The sequence below is a fragment of the Calidris pugnax genome, unplaced genomic scaffold, assembly GCF_001431845.1.
Source record: "Calidris pugnax isolate Ruff unplaced genomic scaffold, ASM143184v1 scaffold178, whole genome shotgun sequence".
Lineage (NCBI taxonomy): Eukaryota > Metazoa > Chordata > Aves > Charadriiformes > Scolopacidae > Calidris > Calidris pugnax.
In genome coordinates this window covers 1,996,924-2,015,315 of record NW_015090986.1, presented here as the reverse complement: position 1 = coordinate 2,015,315, position 18,392 = coordinate 1,996,924, and the positions used below count along the sequence as shown (strand labels likewise).

Genomic DNA, 18,392 nt, shown 5'->3' with positions numbered 1-18,392 from the left:
GACGTGATGCTCCTGCACCCTCCTGCAGGCATCTCGGGGCGTCTGGGTGAGGGGCAGCCCAAGGTGACCCCCGCCTCCCCCAGGCAGCTGGTCTGGGCAAAGAGGAGAAGGCAGGCATTGATTTAAAAGGAGGTTAAATAAAAGAGCTCTTGCAACCCAGCGGCGATCGCCTAGGGGAAGGGAGCGTGACTGCAGGTTGGGCCTAGCCAGTGTCACCCTGGAGACGGGCTGGTAAACTACAGGCCTCCCAAAAAAGGGGGGGGGCCAAGGCAGCCGGGTGTGTAAACAAGTAAAACGAGATGGACAAGGAAGCTCTGCAGTGAGCCCACGGCCCTGCATCCCCTCAGCTTGCCTCCCAAGCCCGGCCCGAGAGCGGGGAGGCAGGGGGGGGCACGACGCTGTCCCAGCCCCCCGACACCTCCCAAGTCCTGGGTGGGAACCCCAGGTGCAGGATAGCATTTCAGGTAAAGGATTTTCTCTCTTGTTTGCTAGCTCGCAGTGAGCTTCTCCTACCAGTTGAGCTTGCTGTTCAGCTGAGGGTAGGGTTTTTTAAATATACATATATCATTCCATATATATTTTGCAAAATATATGTATACGCAAAATATATATATATATATATGTGCAAAATCTATATATATATGCAAAGCAGGAAGAGCACTAATGCCTCACCTGCCAGAAGATGGGAGTTGGATGGTACTGGGGATGGTGGGGAGGCAGAGGGGAGGCTGCAGGCTGCTACGGTGGGGTCAGTTGGGTTGGAAAGCCAGATTTTTAGGGAGGTGTTTAGATCATTGCCAAATACTGACAACAGTTTTCATGCTTTTAATAACTTAATGAAATTATTAGGAAAATAACCCAAAGGCGTGCAATTGGTTTAGGCCTCTTAATCAGTTCCCACACTCTGAGATCTTCCTCTCAAGGGTGGTGGATGACTTGTGTGTTTGGCCAGGACAGGGGCTTTCAGGAGCCTATGGTAATCCAGAGGCTAGTGTGGGTTTCTGTCGGCCACATTGGGGTGTTTTTCACAGGAGGCTCGTGGGCTCATGTGAAGGATAATGTATAAACAAATGGTGCTGAGCAGTAACAGAGCCTAGATTACATCCGGCTCTTTCCAGGTTTAAGCCTTGGGCTTAGAAGAATGCAAAGGGATTTGGTTGCTGAACAGCCTAAGGTTTTTCTGGAAAAACCCAGCCTGAAATTTCAGGTTTTGTATTTGTTAAGAACAAATGCAATCATTTCTCCTCAGCTTACACAACACAACATGGCCCATAGAAACAAACAATGCTGAGAATATGGAATTGGAATTGCTCATAGCCCAGGCTGTTACACAAAACAGAACTCTCTGGTGTTCAGAATTAAATTAACCAGCCCCTTTTCCATTTTACTGTGGGAAACTTCTGATGATCTTGGAAGAGATACAAGAATTAAAAACACACAAAATTATAGTTAGGATCTTTTCTTGTTTTACTAATGATTATTAATGCATAGCAACTTCGTTATGAATATAACAGAGAACTGTTATACTCAGTTAATCCTGACTGTATCTCTAGTTACTTCATGTTATCCAAAAAGGGGCAAAAGCAAAATGAAAGGAGAGAAGAGAGTAGGTGGATCACTGTGATTCCTCCATTGTTGCTGTGATTCAGAATCTGTTTACTTACACATTTTCTTACAGTGCAGTATAGTCTTTTAACAGCTTTGGAAGGGTTTATCTCTAACTTAAACTAGCAGCCAACAGAAATTGGCAAGTGGTAGACAAGTTAATTGGACCAGACTCATGTGAACTAGGGCTTATATTTAATTTGTTTTCTTGTATTTCTAGCATGTATAGAAAGGATTCTCAGATGCGTACTGCTGTGTGACACAAGAAGCCAGGTCATGTTTAAGAGGCTTTAGTGAAGTGTGTCATTTAAGTGCAATCTCTTTATAAACAGACTGTATTTTCTCAGTTTTATGTAACACCATGGTGATGGTAATTTTGTTATTGACTGTTTTAGAGAATGTAGATTTGCAAGGAGCAGCAGAAGTATTTACTGTTAGTGTTTTCAACTGTGATGCATGGTGAAAAAATTACCTTATCTCTGCCTGTGGCATTAATGAGATTATTGGAGAGCTCTGTCCCACCTCAGAAGGAATACTGGAAAAAAATTGGAAAAGTTCAGGAACAAGAGCAGAATTATCTATCATCTGGAAACTCATTTTGTAGTGAGAGTCCTAAGCTGTGTCTAATTATTTGGCAAAGAGTGTTTGAAGGGGGCCTAGAATCTTTCATCTAATTAAAGAAAGTAAAACAGCATCTAAAGATGGGGGAAATTCACACTAGGAAGAAAGAAAGAGATTCCATACTGGAAAAACTTAGCCTAGAGATGGTGAGTTCTCAGCTGGAAAAGGTTCTAGGTGCAGAAGCAAACTGTGTACTTACTGCAGAGATAACTGAGGATGGCCAGTTTCAGTGTCTTTTATTGAGTTACAGGAGATCATAATAGAAACCCTGTCAGATGATCCCTCCTTAGCCTCAATTCACGAGTCTTGCTGCAACGATTATTTGATGCATGTTGCAGTACATGGAAACGCTGAGCCTGAGGTGAAGAGCTCCTGCCTTCTTTTCACAGTGTGCATTTATGTAGATTTTTGTAGCGTGCAGTGGAGATGAAATGTGTCAATGTTGGTCTCAGGTTATGGTTGCATAATATTTATAGATCTGTATAAATGCATGATATAGTATAGAAACTTAATGTGCAGTGCTATGCTTGCAATATGCAGTCTGTATGCAAATACATAGGCATTATATATAATGCTATAGTACATAATTATATAATGTAAGTGTAGCTTACATTGTGTTTATGTAACCTCACTGTATTTTATATTCTCGCCAGCTAAGCATCTCCCCTTAAGGCATGTGGGTGGTTGCAAAGAACATTTTTGACTGCTGGTCTTACATAGCTGTAAGGTCTTTCTGGTCACCCGTTAATGAGTTCCCAGAAGAACTTCGCTCATTCTGGCTGAAACAAAAGGTGAAATTCTGCCATGGTGGACTTCTTCAATATGCTAGTGCTGAAACCATTTTGGGGGAACAAAAACTTACTATTTTTCTGTTTCTCCAATCCCAGCTGGTGTTGTCTGAAGGGGTTGCAAAAGTCAACACAGATGACGTTACCAGCTGCCATAGCCAATGCTCTGTAGACTGGAGCAGAGCAGCATAGATGAAACTGTTTAATTCCACATTTCTCAGAAGTTTTTTTCTGGCTACTTCAATTCACACAGCTGCACAAGCAATGATAGTGAGACTGGAATTGCAATGTGCACTGATGATGCCTCCTCCCAGAGCTGCCCATCTTCTTCATCTCCCTGTCCCTGTGCACCCTCAGCAGAGCACAGAGTGCCCTATGAGTCAGAACAATTTTTACTCTCACAACTCTACCTGTGGGGACCACCGATGGCAGACCTGGCCAGGCTGAGGAGGCTCTGCAGGGCTGCTGGGGGTGCAGTGGCAGCAGCGCTCTCCTGGGTGCCCTCCACCTGTTTTCACTGTGTGCAGCAAATTCTCACCCACACTTTCATATTTGTATCCGGATTAATCACAGGGGGGATGGCTGAGGTCTCCTTGCAGGGTTGGTGGCCTGTATTGGCAATATCCCCTTCTGATAGAACATTGTAAGGGAAAAGAAACAGAGAGTCAAAATGAGTCCTTGTGAGAGAGTTGCCAGTACCTTCCAAGGGAGGGATTTGGGAAGCTCCATATAGTAAGGCAGGTTTCAGCACTCTGCCTCATGGATGTGAATCCACGCCGTATGAGTGCTTTGGTCTTCCAGATGCCGGGCACAGCGAGGCATGACCGAGAGATGGCAATCCAGGCCAAGAAAAACCTGTCCAAAACCACCGACCCCGTGGAAAGACTTCGCCTGCAGTGTTTAGCAAGGGGATCTGCAGGCATCAAAGGACTCGGCAGGTGAGTCTAAGAAGTTAAATGCATTATTCAGCATAACGTTTTTATCTCCAAGAGGCTCATAAGATAAGCAGGGTTCAAACTCGAGTTGTCTGATTCTAATGCAAATGCCACAACTCACAGAGCCTGGGCTTGGGAATCCTGTGTTTTGGGAGGCAGGACTGACCTGCTTGTTCGGTGAAGGACTGTGAATCCCTCAGAGGAAGGTGCTTTCTTGAGACCCAGAACAAATCCTGATGGTGAGAGGGAGAGAACAAAAAACATATCTCTCTCTTTGGTAGTTTCTATTATGAAGTATCTCAATAGTGGGGATTTTGTGCTTCCTTTCCTTTGGGATGTGATTCCCTTGTGTATCATGATCTATTAGCTGTCTAATCTATGGGAAGCTTCTGCAGTCACCTTGAGAGTGTGGGTCACACCACCCCTAGAAAAAGGGAGCTGGACCACAAGATTGAAACCCCTCCTGAGCCCTGTAATCCACACAGGAATCCTAGTTGACCAGCTGGAACTTGATCTACTTGCTTAACTTTTAGGTGGCTCTATGTATAATGAGTAGGAAGACTCCTTCAGGTAAGGCAGCCTTCACCTCATTTAACGTCAGGTGTGTAATATTCAGGCACCCAATCTAAGCAAATCACCTCTGCTGTCAGTAAATGTGTGGGTTATGGTTTTTTGTTGTCCCATGCCTCCTGCCCTCCTTCTGCCCGGCCCCCACCACCTTCTCTTGCTTTTTTCTCAGAAGGCTGTACAAGAGGGAAATCTTATCTCAGGAAGTTGTCCCTGTGCTCAGGTACTGTGCTAAACCACTGCAGCATTCCCAAAGTTTTCCTATGCATTCTCCTCAAATTGCACATTTTCCACAGAGTATTTCGGATTATGGATGATGACAACAGCAGAACCCTTGATTTCAAGGAGTTTGTGAAAGGATTAAATGATTATGCTATGATGATAGACAAGGAAGAAGCACAAGAGATTTTCCGGATATTTGATAAAGATGGGAGCGGCACAATTGATTTTGATGAATTTCTTGTTACACTGAGAGTAAGTCTGGGAATTTATGTTATTGATGCAGTAAATGGAGAAAAAGCCTTTATTTGTCATTAGCTGAACACGAAACACAGCACTGGTGTTCACCTTAGTAATTAGCGAAATTAACAAAAAAAAAAAAGCAGTTACCCTTAAGAAGTTAAAATAATCTATTTCCATCTAAATGTGCTAATGGGAAAAATCACCCTAAACCTATCACTTCTGTGAATGAGAAAGCTCAGAAGCCAACATGTATCTGAAATTTATTGGCAAGGCATAAGTCTCCTTGCAAATTAGAACAGAACAGAACAGAACAGAACAGAACAGAACAGAACAGAACAGAACAGAACAGAACAGAACAGAACAGAACAGAACAGAACAGAACAGAACAGAACAGAACAGAACAGAACAGAACAGAACAGAACAGAACAGAACAGAACAGAACAGAACAGAACAGAACAGAACAGAACAGAACAGAACAGAACAGAACAGAACAGAACAGAACAGAACAGAACAGAACAGAACAGAACAGAACAGAACAGAACAGAACAGAACAGAACAGAACAGAACAGAACAGAACAGAACAGAACAGAACAGAACAGAACAGAACAGAACAGAATAGAATAGAATAGAATAGAATAGAAGAATAGAAAAGAATAGCTGCAAATAAATCATGGCTTTGGGGCTTTTTTACATGAATTGCTGCCTCGATTTAGGTACCTAAATTCCTATATTGCAGTCCGGTTACCTACGTGGTTCAGTCCATTGAACTCACATCTTTGTTCATCATTTTATAATGCATATCCTGATAAAATGAACTAGTCCTGTGATGGCTCTCCCTAATGAACCGCAGTGTGACTGATTTTGGTTGGAGCTTCTTTGCTCTGCAATAAAATAAAATAATAAAAATAATATAATAAATAAATAAAATAATAGAACAAAAAAGTGTTCTAGGTAGCATTTTCTCTCTCATTGTCCATTTACTATCATATTGATATCCAATAGTCCCAATCCCACTGCTTTTTTGGTGATATATAGCCCTTCCTAGCTCATGGGCAGTGTAGACTGTCAACAGTTTTCTCAAGTACCTTGAAGTAGTTTTACTATTATTAACAACAGTTAGTTAAATTTAGAATTGGGCAAGTAGTTGGCAGAAATACAGTGATTCTGTGAATATTTCCTTACAGCCTCCCATGTCGAAAGCAAGAAAAGAGATTATCATGCAGGCGTTTAGGAAGTTAGATAAGACTGGAGATGGAGTCATAACAATTGAAGACTTACGGGGGGTGTACAATGCAAAGCATCACCCCAAATACCAGAATGGAGACTGGACAGAAGATCAAGTTTTTAGGGCCTTTCTGGATAATTTTGACTCACCCTATGACAAAGATGGGAAGGTAAGTGAAACACCTAATGTCAAGCCATGAAATCACCACGTGACTCAGCATTTGACTTAAATTATGCAATGTGAGTGATCGCACTACCAAACACGCATTTGTAGCACATTTAAAAAGTAAAATGGGTGCATACCCTCTGTGTGGGACTGTTGGCCCAGCTTGCTTTCACATTCAGGGGCAATGGGGCTCTGCAGGAGGTGCAACGGTAGATGTGGCTTTTAGCCATAATGCTCTGCTTTCATAGGTTACTGTTAAGTATATCTTCAGACTCGCCCACACGATTGCTGATTTTCAAAAGCCACATAAATTGGAGGATTATTCACTTCTCGGGAGAATAAATACCAGAATCCGGTTCAAAAGCAGGTTCCCTAATATGTGAATTACTTTACAGTTAGCACTTCCTGGTGAGACACTTGACTTGGAAATCACTCCATACCAGAGACAGATTTATCCACAGAGAGCTGGAGGGAGGGAGAGGCTTGAGGGAGCTGCCACCAGCCGTATGCCCTGCAGAGCCACTCACTGGCTTTGGGGCAGAGCTCGGAGCCCTTCTCGTCCTCTGCCTCGGCTGTCAGGTGCAGGTGGAAACCCTCTGTGGTGGACTTCTTATGCATCCCTTTGTAGCCCTCTCTGAGTTCAAGCATAATTTGCTTCCCTTTGCTACGTGTCTGCAACCTTATTTGGTCTCAACCTACATGTGTTTGACCAACTCAGAGCAATTGTGGATCTCTGCTGTTCACATGGCGATAGTCCAAGCTGTTAATAACAACAAACTACATCAGGTTTCATCAGCGCTATGTGGAATGTCTTGAACACTTTGCACTTCTGAGGTTGCACCTGGGGTTTCACGGCTGCACTGCACTCGTGACTTCTACCTGTCTAATGGCTGACTACAACAAATCCTTGCTTTGTTTCCAACAGGCAGGTTCTCAGTGTGTAGGGAGATCATGGTTTTTGTTTCCCTTGGGCATGACTTTGCACTGGGTAGAGCCGAATTCCACCCTTTTTTCTGTTGTGTCATCCGCAGAGGTATCAGTTGTGTGAGTTGTCCCCTTCCTTCTCTGCAACAGTGGTGACATCTAGCAAACCTCAAGCAAAGTGTTCCTGCTTTTTCTGATGAGGTCATACACGAACAAATAAATTGAGTCTCCAGAATGATTCTTGGCAAGTTCTGTGCCTTGTGTGCTTACAAACACTACAGTGTTTGAGCTTGTAGAAAAGTTACTCTCAGCAGCCAGCTCTTGCTCAGCAATCATGAGCCCACCCAATTGCAGTTTCTTCTGAGAAATTACTTTGACTTTCCTGTGCCTGAATCAGAGGTCACTAATGACTCTGGTATGAGCTGAAGACCTAAAATGCTTTTAGCAGAAATGCCTCAAAGCTAAGCATCTGCTGGAAAGGTCCTCTTCACTGCGATCTTGCCGGGTGCTTCTGAAAAAGTCAGGGTCAACAAAACATGTAATCAGTTCCAGATGGTAGGACAGGCTACAGGGTTCACTTCCCCTTACTGTCACATTGTATTTAGCTCTCAAATGCACAATGCAGTAGGAGAAAATGTTTTTCTGTGATACTTATTCAAAGAATGACTTATACAGCTCAAGGTTAAGGCATAACAAGAGACATGTACTGCTTGTATCTGATTATCATATTTTAAATGGTCATTTTAAAACCGAGTCAACCTCAAAATACCCATGAAAGATATTCAAAACTCTTATGTATTTGAAAGAATGTTTACTTCTTTAAGTGAGACCTCTTTAGAACAATGATATTTTCTCTCTAGTGAATGGGTATAAAGCTCGTAGCTATCTCTAGGTTGCACTAGAAACCACTTTCATTAATAATAATGCAAAGAATCAGATTATAGGAAAAAAAATTCATTAAAACATTTGTCTTCTTGAGCAGCACTGATTTTAACTTCAGTTCCTGGTAAGATTGGTTTAACTCTGCATGTTTCATTTCCATCCAAGTGTTCCTGGAGGACAAGAGCTCTTATTTCTAGCAAAGAAGTGAACTTGCACAAATTTTCAGTGTCTTCATTCTTTCTGGTGGATTTGTTTTCACTAGCAACAATGTGAAACAGCAGATGTTAAGTTTCATTTAGAGTTCTTCTCAATCTGTGGTTTTGACTTACCATAGCATTAAAAAAATAAAGGTTCATTTTCTTACTTTAAATCCTTCTGTCTCAGGTGACAACAGAAGAATTCATGAACTACTATGCAGGAGTCAGCGCTTCAATAGACACAGATGTCTATTTTATCATCATGATGAAGAATGCTTGGAAACTCTGAAAGGAGAAAGACTTTACTTCCACTTTTTGTAGGTTCCCATGCTTAAGCATATGCACAACAAAACACTCGTTTTCCGTAATAACAGCTTCCAGTAACTGTGCCAATTACAGTCAATCTGCAGAATTAATTCCCAGATGCTTTGGTAGGCTCAGCCTCAGGGGATCGGAGCATAATCAGAGAGCATATCTGGCACCCAGCCACTCAGCAGATCTGTCCCTTTTTTCCCTGCATCCCTGATGTATCTTTTCTTTTCTGAGACGGCTGCTCCTTTCATCTCAGACATCTGTGGTAGGTCCCTGTATCCCCTCCTCTAGCATTAGATACAATTCTGTTCGACAGAGGATGCAAGAGGAAGAAACTGAAATATTCTGGAAGGGTGGTGGTGTGGGGCAGACTGTTGCAAACATGAGGAAGCCTATCCCAGGAGGGTCATCTTGCCTGTAGCACTGCAGCTTCTTGGCTTCTCGGGTCTCACTTGTGGGGTGGGAGCAACTGCTCAGCTCTCTGCTGGGAATGTGCGAGTTCCCAATGCTGGGAGGCTGGAGGGAGAAACAATTCAAGAAGAGAAGACACAGACCAGAATAAATACAAAATGCTCTTTAAAGCCCGGTTTTCTCTCCAGCTTACAACTCAGCATACAGTCATCTTTCCTTTGTGTGCCTTCTTTCAAACCTCTGTGGGCCCGCTTATAGCTTTTTTACCCTTTTTGATTTCTTTCTTTTTGTACTGTGAGATCATCTCAGTAATATTTTTCTTTAAAGGGCATCCGTGTGTTACAGTATTTTCTTCTTACTGTTCCTGGAACATTTATTTGTCTGGTCGCTGTTGCCTGTACACAGCTACACTGAAAGTTGCTTATTAACGTTTTTATTTATTCTGGTTTATGACCGAGCTATGACTTCAGGGAACTTTCTGGGAACTCCAGAACTCGTAAGTTTCTTGTCTTGTCATTTTCTGTTTCTGATGCTGAAAAAAGGATGGGAACCTGCCCTCCTGGTCACACCAATGAGGCAGTCTCAGTTCTAAGATCTTCTGTCCTTTCCCTGTACTGAGAGTGGGGAAATGGCGCACAAAGGAAACTGGAGAAAAAAAAGAAGAAAGAAAAAAGAAATAAATAAGAAGAGGTTGTGTGTGTGCTGTCTCATTATTCCTGCCTTGACCCCTTTTATTTTCATCTTCTTCTTTCTGCTTCTCTGGCATCGTTGTGCTGCTCTCCCAGACTGAGATGCTGCTGCTGTAGTGGAGTAAATGGCTCGTGTACAGCAGCGTTAGCTCTGCTTCGGGCTGGCAGCTGGCTAAAGCAGTTTGGGCTTATAGACTGGACTTTCAAAAGAGCTTGACTGATGAACTCTCAGCTTGCACTCAGCCTGGGCTGCTGACAGTTCAAACATTGAAGTCCTGGGTGCTTGCTGCTCTGGTCCTCTGCAAACGCCACTTTTGTTTTTTTCCAGCCATGATATCAGTTCAAGTAACAGTTGCTTGCAATTCCTTAATAAGGGCTGTGCAAACTCAATTTTTCTTTGTTCTGTAAGCCTACAGAAATTTGCGCACTGGCTGACACTGGAAACTGATGGAAAGAATCTCTGTGATTGCCAGCAATCATAAGAGGAGCCTTTACTTACTGCGATGCTACAGAAGTGCCAACATACCTTAGATGAAAAACAAACTTACTGTCAAATAGAGGCTGTACATGTTCTGGCAGCTTGAGTATAATCTTTTTCTTTCCAACTTATTAATTGGCTCCACAACAGTGTGTTGTGTTATCTGTTTTCTGTGTTTCAAATAAAAAGAAAGTTATGTGAATGGACTGTGGGAGTCACAAAATGAAAAAAACCTATTTCCTTTTGACACACTATCTCTTGTCCTCAGACCGCGCAGTTGATCTGTTGTGCTGAAGTTTAATCAAGTGCAGTGGAAGTTTTAATCTGAATAACTGCAACCAGTTTGCCTTTTAAGTGCTAACCCTTTTCAATTTGACTTAATCCCAAGTGCAGTATGCCTTTTCAGAAGGGAGGGGCAACTTTTGGAAGCAACTATGCTTTTTTAAAACCAGCAGAAGCTTTGACACTGGCCTCTGGGTGCCTGAGGAAAAGCTGAGTGCTCCAGGGTGGGCTTTCTGCACTGAACTTGACTGCCGGGGTTGTGTGTGGGGACCTGAAGGACGTGAGCCAAGAGAACTCAAGCCCACTTTCCCTGGTGGGAGGGCTCAGTGCCCACCCTATGGGCAAGAGCCTCAGGCAATACACCCCCAGCACCCTCAGAGCAGCTCCTGGCTCCTCAGGTCTGCCCGTGTGTGGACCTCATTGCTACTGGATGAGTTTCTCAGCATGCGGAGGACGTTTTCCACATAGTAGTCATTTCAAAATTTGTATGGAGCATGTTTCCAAGGGCTGGTTGCAGATTCCTGCAAAGTCGGTGGCAATGTTTCCTTTGACTTCTGCGGGAGCAGAGTTGCTCCTGGAGAGATCTGAGTAAAAACTGGTAACTGCAAAAAAAACCCCCAAAACCTACAGTGCTTTCTTTTGGGAAAAAGAAATGATCTGGGAAAGAATAAAATGTGATTTCTCGCTTGTTCTACATGTCATAGAGCACAAACTGGAGTCTGTGCAGTAAGCAATGTCATTTGATTAACGTGCCTGCAAATTCATGGGACAAACACAGGCATTGCATGGATGGCTAGGCAGGAAAATCTCAACTAGGAGACGTGCAGCCATAATGACACACTGGGCACACACCCCTCAGATTCAGCGGAAGCACTTTGCAGAGGCTAAGGGCAAGTTAAAGGGACTCGAACCAGACATGAAGGAATATCAGGTGCCCAAGGCTGCCCTTTAGCACTTCAGCTTCTCTGTCTGTTGCAGGGGCTGCTGCCCTGCGATCTGGAAGAGCCAAAACTGAAGTTAAAGAGCTCATCTTCAGCTGCTGGCTGCTGTCTGCTGGTTACAAACCCAGCAGATGCTGGAGATAGATGGTGATGCAGGCTGTCCTGCCAGCCTGTGGTTGCACTGCACACGCGGCAGATACTGGGAGATAGGTGGCAATGCACGCGATCGTATCTGGCGCTAGCATCAAGATTGTCAGATCTTGGTTGGTGCTTCATGTTCGAAGCACTATTTCTTCTTTCTGATTGTGCAACAGACGCTAAACAGGATGGCACAAACCATAGGAACATCTGAGTCTGCAGGGCTGTGGGCCAACACCAGAGGCGAAGGTTCTGCCTGCACTTTGAGCTCCAGCCTGCCCTTGTGGGGACGGAGCTGCCCTCCTGGCCAGGCAGCACCGCAGCTTGCTCCAAAGTTGCTGGTGGAGCCCTATGGTCCCTCACAGAGTGAAAAGGCTCCCTTATACCTCCCCCAAAAGTCCTCCCCACCTCTACATGAGCCATCAGAGCATCTCTGTGATGCTCCCCAAAAAGAGCACAAGGCATGGGGGTGGAAAGGCAGGGGACAGCATCTCCCTCTGTGGTCTTCCCCGAGGAGAAGCAGCACTCCTGCAGCATCCTTTACTGCATTTGAGTTTTGCCCCTTGTGTGCTTTTTGTGGCTTTATGTTTTAATCCTGGAGAGGAAATTTTTGGCTTGATACAGTCCAGAATTGTCGTTTGACTCACGCATTCTCCTGCAGCATAGATTTCTGGTTCAAGCAACTGAGTTTTAATGCAAGCCCCACTCCCTGGCACGTATTCTTGAAATTAGACCAGAAGGTGTACTCAGTGCTCTGATTCATTTTGTTGGTCTCCTGGCACAAAGCTGTCTTGGCAGAGGCAGATGGAGGTTTCTGCAGATGAAACCACCTGCGCACGTTGCCGTGTAAAAGCCGACGTGGCTTTGTGTTACAGCTTTTACGCAGAACTGCCTCAAACCTCTGCAGCTGCGTGGGGAGAGCAGAGCTTTGCCGTCCCGGGGCTGGGCTCGTGGCCTCTGCTGTCACTGGCTGGCAGAAGGAGCCAGCCTGGTGATTTTGGGTTAGTTTTGCCTCCCAGATCCTGTCCTCCCCACCGGGAGCAGCAGCAGCACCATCAGGCTCCACTTCCCCTGGTAGAAGAGATAACACCGAGAGCAGCCCGACGCCCTTGGCAGCTGCCCACTTTCTATGATTGTTGCTCAGATCCCCATCCTGGTTCTCTAGAAACCCTTTCTCATAGCCAGCTCAGGAGGAAGGGGTGAGCAGAAAGCAGGTTTCCTAGTGGGCTGGACTTAACGCCAAGTCCTCAGGTGGCTGAGAGCAGCCTTCCTGTACTTCAAGCCGCCCCTGACCATGCTGGTTTTCTCCAGTTTGGTTTTGGCTCCATCACCTCTTCAGCTGTCACACCAACGGGGGCTGCAGGAGGTGGGAGCACTGTAGCACTGTAGCAAAAGCTGGTTTGTACCCAACCCCAGGTACGGCACCCCTGTTTCTGCTGAAACCTGGACCCAGGCTTCCTCCCAGTTTTCAGCATTGCCACGGATCCCAACAAGAGCTGCAGCTGGAGAATGGGGATGGGATTCAGACTGCTGAACATCTTGACAAGCAGGAAATATGAGAAAGAAAAGAAGTGCAATGTTTTGTGAAAGTTAACTCAAGCCTGGTATTCTGTTGAAAAGCAGAAATTGTGGTAAAATGTAAGTGGTGTTTATTTTCCAGATACAAATCTATTCTTTTTTCATGGAAAATGTGATATTTTTGCCAAAAGCTGCAATTCTTCTTTTCTTAATTTATTTTCAATTGACAATTGAGCATTCAAAATTTACTGGTTTTTTGGTTTTGTTTGGTTTTTTTTTTTTCATTTTTTGAGTTTTGTTTTGGGTTTTTTAGCTTATGTAAATTTTCTGGAAAAAAGCAGTAGATTGCTTTAGAGAAGGTCTGACTTTGTGGCATAGATTTATTGCTTTAGACATTTCCACCAATGCATTTCTACTTTGTTCGTCATTTTTTTATTGCTTGACTAACGTTTAGGACTTTTTACGTTAATTTGATGATGGCACTAATGTTGGAATAATCTAATTTCCTTGTTTTATTTCAGTCAATATTTACCAATAACCTGAATAACTTTTCTTATATTCATTTTTCCAGGACAGAGCAACAGCTCTGTCTCCCAATGCAAAAAGCTCAATCCATTGACTTCAGCGTCATTGGACCAAATGCTGTGTGAGACCTTGCTGCAGCAACACATCATAGAATCCTAGAATGGTTAGGGTTGGAAGGGACCTCAAAGATCATTGAGTTCCAACCCCCCTGCCATGGGCAGGGACACCTCCCACTAGAGCAGGTTGCTCAAGGCCACATCCAGCCTGGCCTTGAACCCCTCCAGGGATGGGGCATCCACAACTTCCCTGGGCAACCTGTTCCAGTGCCTCACCACCCTCATAGTAAAAAATTTCTTCCTGAGATCTAATCTGAATCTTTTTTCTTCCAATTTAAACCCGTTTCCCCTTGTCCTATCATTACCCTTCCTGGCAAAGAGTCCCTCCCCAGCTCTTCTATAGGCCCCCTTCAGGTATTGAAAGGCCGCTATAAGGCCTCCCCGGAGCCTTCTCTTCTCCAGGCTGAACAATCCCAGCTCCCTCAGCCTGTCTTCACAGGAGAGGTGCTCCATCCTAATGTCAGAGGATGGTCAGTCTGATTTAAAAATCAGACTTATCTGGAAGATGCAAAGAATGCATCATGTTACATAAACGTCTTGCTTTGGGCCACAGTATAGGCGTTACACATTATAAAAGCTGTTTTTCTCATTCTTAGGTTACAAAAGATGAATTTTTGAACTACTACTCTGGAGTTAGTGCTTCTGTGGACAGCGATGCCTACTTCATTTTAATGATGAAGAAATCCTGGAAACTCTAACTTTTGCTTTCATTTGCCTCAACTTCTTTGGGACCAGGGACCCTTTCATTTGCCTCAACTTCTTTGGGACCAGAGACTATAAAGAAGTGAAACACTGTCTAGTTTGTCGTGGGTTTGATTTTTTTTCCCCCCCAGTTCCTGTCTGAGCGATGTTTTCAGAGCTGCATGATTTGATGACACCCCCAAGTGTCCCGGTGCTGGACTCTGGCAAGTGGCTTCGTGTTTCAACAGATGGCGCTTAAAAGCCGAGGAATCGCCTCTTCTCTGAAACCCGGAGCTGCCGAGCGAACAGAGGGATGGGGTGGTCCCTACAAATTAGCGTTTCCCGCCAACATCAGTTGTTTTATTGTGTGTCTGCACATTAGGTTTGTTTTGCCAGTGTCTCCGTCACACACAGGAGTACTGATTTGGGAGGCTTCATGATCACAGTAATAAGGAACAGTTTGATGCTAAAATAATGCTTCACAGAGATGATAAATCTCCTTTTATGTTAACATTTTAGCTGGTTTTGAAGGATAGCTCCAGAGGCCCCCGAGCAAAGACATAACTAGCTGGAGCCAAAAGTGTATTGACTAAAAACCTGCTGCTCTTTTACCCTGGGCTGCAGTGCTGCAGTATTTCTGTATAAATACAAACCTCCAAGTCAATAAACACTTTTGCTGAGAAGCGTGGAAGTGGCTGAACTCCTGCCCTGCAGAAATACCCTGCCAGCATCCCCAGGTCCCCTTGCTGCCAAAGGGATGGCTTCAGGGTCAGCTTGTGCCTGCCTAAAACTTCCCCAAATTCAGCCATGTGTTCCTGGGGCAGCAGTGGCTGGGACAACCTATCACTATTTATTTCATGGCCCAGACTTCACTGCACGTCACATCTATTTAACCATCCCTTTGCTCTGGCAGAAACGGTTCCCCCACCTCCCCATGCCTAGCTGGTCTTCTACCACCCCACCAACACACACAGTCTTTTTGTGTGCTTTATCAGCCTTTCTAATGAACATGCATCAGAGGGCAAGATTTGGTAAACAAACTAATAAATTCAGCAGGGGACGAATATCGCCTTGGGAGGTAATTAAAGTTTTTCAGCATCATTAAAGTTAGACGGTGACTCAGTGTTATAACTGACAAAAGACTTAATTTATTTCACGGGTTAGCATTTGTGTGCCACTAGGAGATGTTTGGATAGTGCAAATGACATAGATGAGGGGAGAAGCAAAGACAGGAGGGTGGCTGTGTTGTACCACGAGCACAGAAGAGCTGGCAGAGCCTGATGACTATGTACAGAGAGAGGAGCAGGCAGCTGCAGCCACAGTGTGATAAAGCAGCTCCATAGAAACCAGGGTCACCAAGAGCTTTTCATTTGTGCAGCTGAGTGTGAGCACGGGTGGCAGAAAGTGTGGAGGAGGGAGGTTATGCTGAAGTCAAGAAGGTGCATGGAGTATGTGAAAGATGAGTTATACCCCCAGTGTGGATGCTGAGTCAGATGGGAATTTGTGAACAGCTATGGAGGAAACTCTTGTAGAACTACGAGGAAACTACTCGGTCCTGACTGGGTGAAGTGTTGTCAAGACATAACTGTGGCTCTGTCTTCATGTATGTACTACGCATCTAAAAGCTGGCCATGGACCAGAAATGTTTGTGGTGCATCTTGCTTTGGTGCATATTTGTGTTTTTTTTTCTAAAAGGAAGCTGAAAATTTTTAAATCTGTATACACCCATCAAATTTAGATTGATGGCTCTAAAACCACGTATGATGTTCAGGGATGCTGATACTAAGACTGCTTAATTATTGGTACTCATCACCTGCAAAACAGTTAGGGACCAATTTTTCCAAGAGATTTAGCTTCCACCATTCAGGCCAGATTCTCAAAGCTGAAGGAGACTGCTAACCTCTGCGTGCTTCCGAGAAGCCTAATCCCCAAAGAGAGTTATTTCAGAGGAACTTAGGGCTTGTGAAAGTTCAGCCTGACAGGACTTGACAACACCACCATAAAGACCAAACTGTTGGCATTGGCTTGGTAGCAGCTGGATGTGGTTCAATGGACAGGTTTCAGGGCTCTTTCTGGGAGGGGAGTAAGGGTCCTTTAGAAATCTTAATGCTTTTAACCCCTCCTTGATTTGACTGTGCTCGCTGCTGCTCTCCTGGGAAGATACTCTTCTAGCTCGGCTATGCCTGGAATAAAATAACCCCTGTGTCTGGTGTGAGTTAGCCTACATCCTCCACTACAAACAGCTACATTGGGATGAACATAATTAATGAAAGGCTGCTTTGTTTTCTATCAGTTGCACATTTGTCAGCATTCAGCAGTGTATTAATCTCTGAGGACACAGCTTATATGGGACTTTGCCTTGCTGTATCCATACTCAGGCTATGACAAGCCTGAGGTGTTTTTCTCTTTCCTGGTGCTTGCAGTGTGGACTCACTGCTGCACACAGGGGCTTGGGTGAAGCTTCTGTGTCACCTGAGCAGGCACGAGCCATCAGCAGGAGACTGGCTTCACCCACCTGATTCCCTGAGCTGTTACCTCTCTGTTTTCTGGGTAACAAGGGCTGGGTGGCAATCCGAGTCAGGATGAACAGAGGCATGCCAGGTCAGAAACACAGGGACTAGACTTGCAGAGAGGCTTCCCTGGCTCACAGGGTGGTGGTGATGGAGACAGGCTTGCTGTTATCCTACAGTGCTTTCAGGCCTCTGAGCTGTCTAGATTTATTTGGGATGTATCCTGCCTGAAGCTAGGTAGAGACCGTAGAATTATTCTAATTTCCGTGAGGGTAGAGTAAGTCCTGTCCTGATAGATGTATGTTAGAAGACTGAATTACAGGAACTTAAATTGGTCATGCAAATAGACATGTCCCTTTAATATGGTAAAAACAGTATAAAACCAAGGTTACATGTTATCTAATTAAATAAGATAATAAGACATAGAAAATAGAATGACTGTTTAAACATTAGCAGCTATGCAAAAATATGACTACTACATAAGAAAAATATAACTATTTCAGAATAACTAGAGTCACTAAAGTAATGAGATTTGTGCTACTTTCCAGTACCAAAGAGCAACCATGAGTTTTCCTCTGCTTTTCCTGTATTAAAGACAGTACACCTTCATAGACAAACAGAAAGATTATTCCACATGGATACCCTGCTGCCTCAATAGTGCAAATAGACATCTGTCATTTTTAATGTCCCTTTCAGTTCTTAAAAAAGTGTATATGAGTTCAAAACAAGCATAGCGCATACTGTATAAGGATATTGCTGTTGGGCTTTTCTTCTTCCTCTATCCCCTTTCTGATTGCCACTGTGTTGCTGGAAGAGGGTATCTTTCCAGCACAGTCTGTCTGCATCTGCAATCGCGCTGTGCAAGCCCGCACAGTATGAGCGTTACCAGCAGCTCTTTTTAAAAAAGAAATGCAAGCATTATTAGGCAAATTAATGTCCATGGCTTTCATCTTGGCATCATTCATGCATTAATTAATCAGTGTTTCATTCAGCAAGAATCAGCAATAAAAACAATTCTGCAAAGTATCACTGGAATGCCTTGAGCCAAACCCTCGCCCCTTTGCATGCAGGCACCGTAAGGCTGTCCCCATTTGAAGGTTTCCCTGGTGTCAGGTGGAGGTGGAGAAAGTGGAGCACTGTTTGGGGAGCGCTGCTTTTCTCCATCAGGCTACATCAAATATAGCAACAGCTCAGTGATTATTACCAGTCAGAATAAATTCAAGCAGCTCTGAGGATGAGCAAGGACTCTTTTTACCCTTAGACTCTGGCAACGTGAATACATTTCAGTAAAGGAGAGTGTCAAGCAGCTAGAGGAACTGAGACTGCTCAGTGAGGTGCACACCAATCTCAGAGCACAGCAAAGTGGCTTGGAGTTCCCATGGCCACACTGCTTGGCTGTCATGCAACCATGTGGCTCTAG

At 44.2% G+C, this 18,392-nt stretch overlaps 1 protein-coding gene across 7 annotated transcripts; it reads left to right on the top strand.

Moving 5' to 3' along the window:
- Positions 1 to 278: 278 nt before the first annotated feature.
- CAPSL (calcyphosine-like) lies at positions 279 to 14,516 on the top strand. 7 transcript variants are annotated; one of them, XM_014953884.1, is made up of 7 exons: positions 281 to 464; positions 3,816 to 3,952; positions 4,689 to 4,739; positions 4,813 to 4,990; positions 6,163 to 6,372; positions 8,559 to 8,688; positions 14,378 to 14,516. In XM_014953884.1, the coding sequence occupies exons 2-6, from the start codon at positions 3,816 to 3,818 to the stop codon at positions 8,658 to 8,660; spliced, it is 678 nt and encodes a 225-aa protein (XP_014809370.1). In that variant the 5' UTR covers positions 281 to 464; the 3' UTR covers positions 8,661 to 8,688; positions 14,378 to 14,516. The 7 variants fall into 7 exon arrangements, with proteins under 7 accessions (XP_014809371.1, XP_014809374.1, XP_014809370.1 ...); XM_014953883.1 differs by lacking the exon at positions 14,378 to 14,516 and adding an exon at positions 10,193 to 10,467; XM_014953885.1 differs by lacking the exon at positions 8,559 to 8,688 and having other exon boundaries at positions 279 to 464; positions 14,378 to 14,510.
- The last annotated feature ends 3,876 nt before the right edge of the window (positions 14,517 to 18,392 follow it).

What these genes read in the sequence shown, in the direction of transcription:
- CAPSL (XM_014953884.1), top strand. Translation starts at nt 3,816, where the DNA reads ATGCCGGGCACAGCGAGGCATGACCGAGAGATGGCAATCCAGGCCAAG. An exon ending in GAAGTTGTCCCTGTGCTCAG is followed by an intron (nt 4,740 to 4,812) that starts GTACTGTGCTAA and finishes CATTTTCCACAG; the next exon opens with AGTATTTCGGATTATGGATG. An exon ending in AATTTCTTGTTACACTGAGA is followed by an intron (nt 4,991 to 6,162) that starts GTAAGTCTGGGA and finishes ATTTCCTTACAG; the next exon opens with CCTCCCATGTCGAAAGCAAG.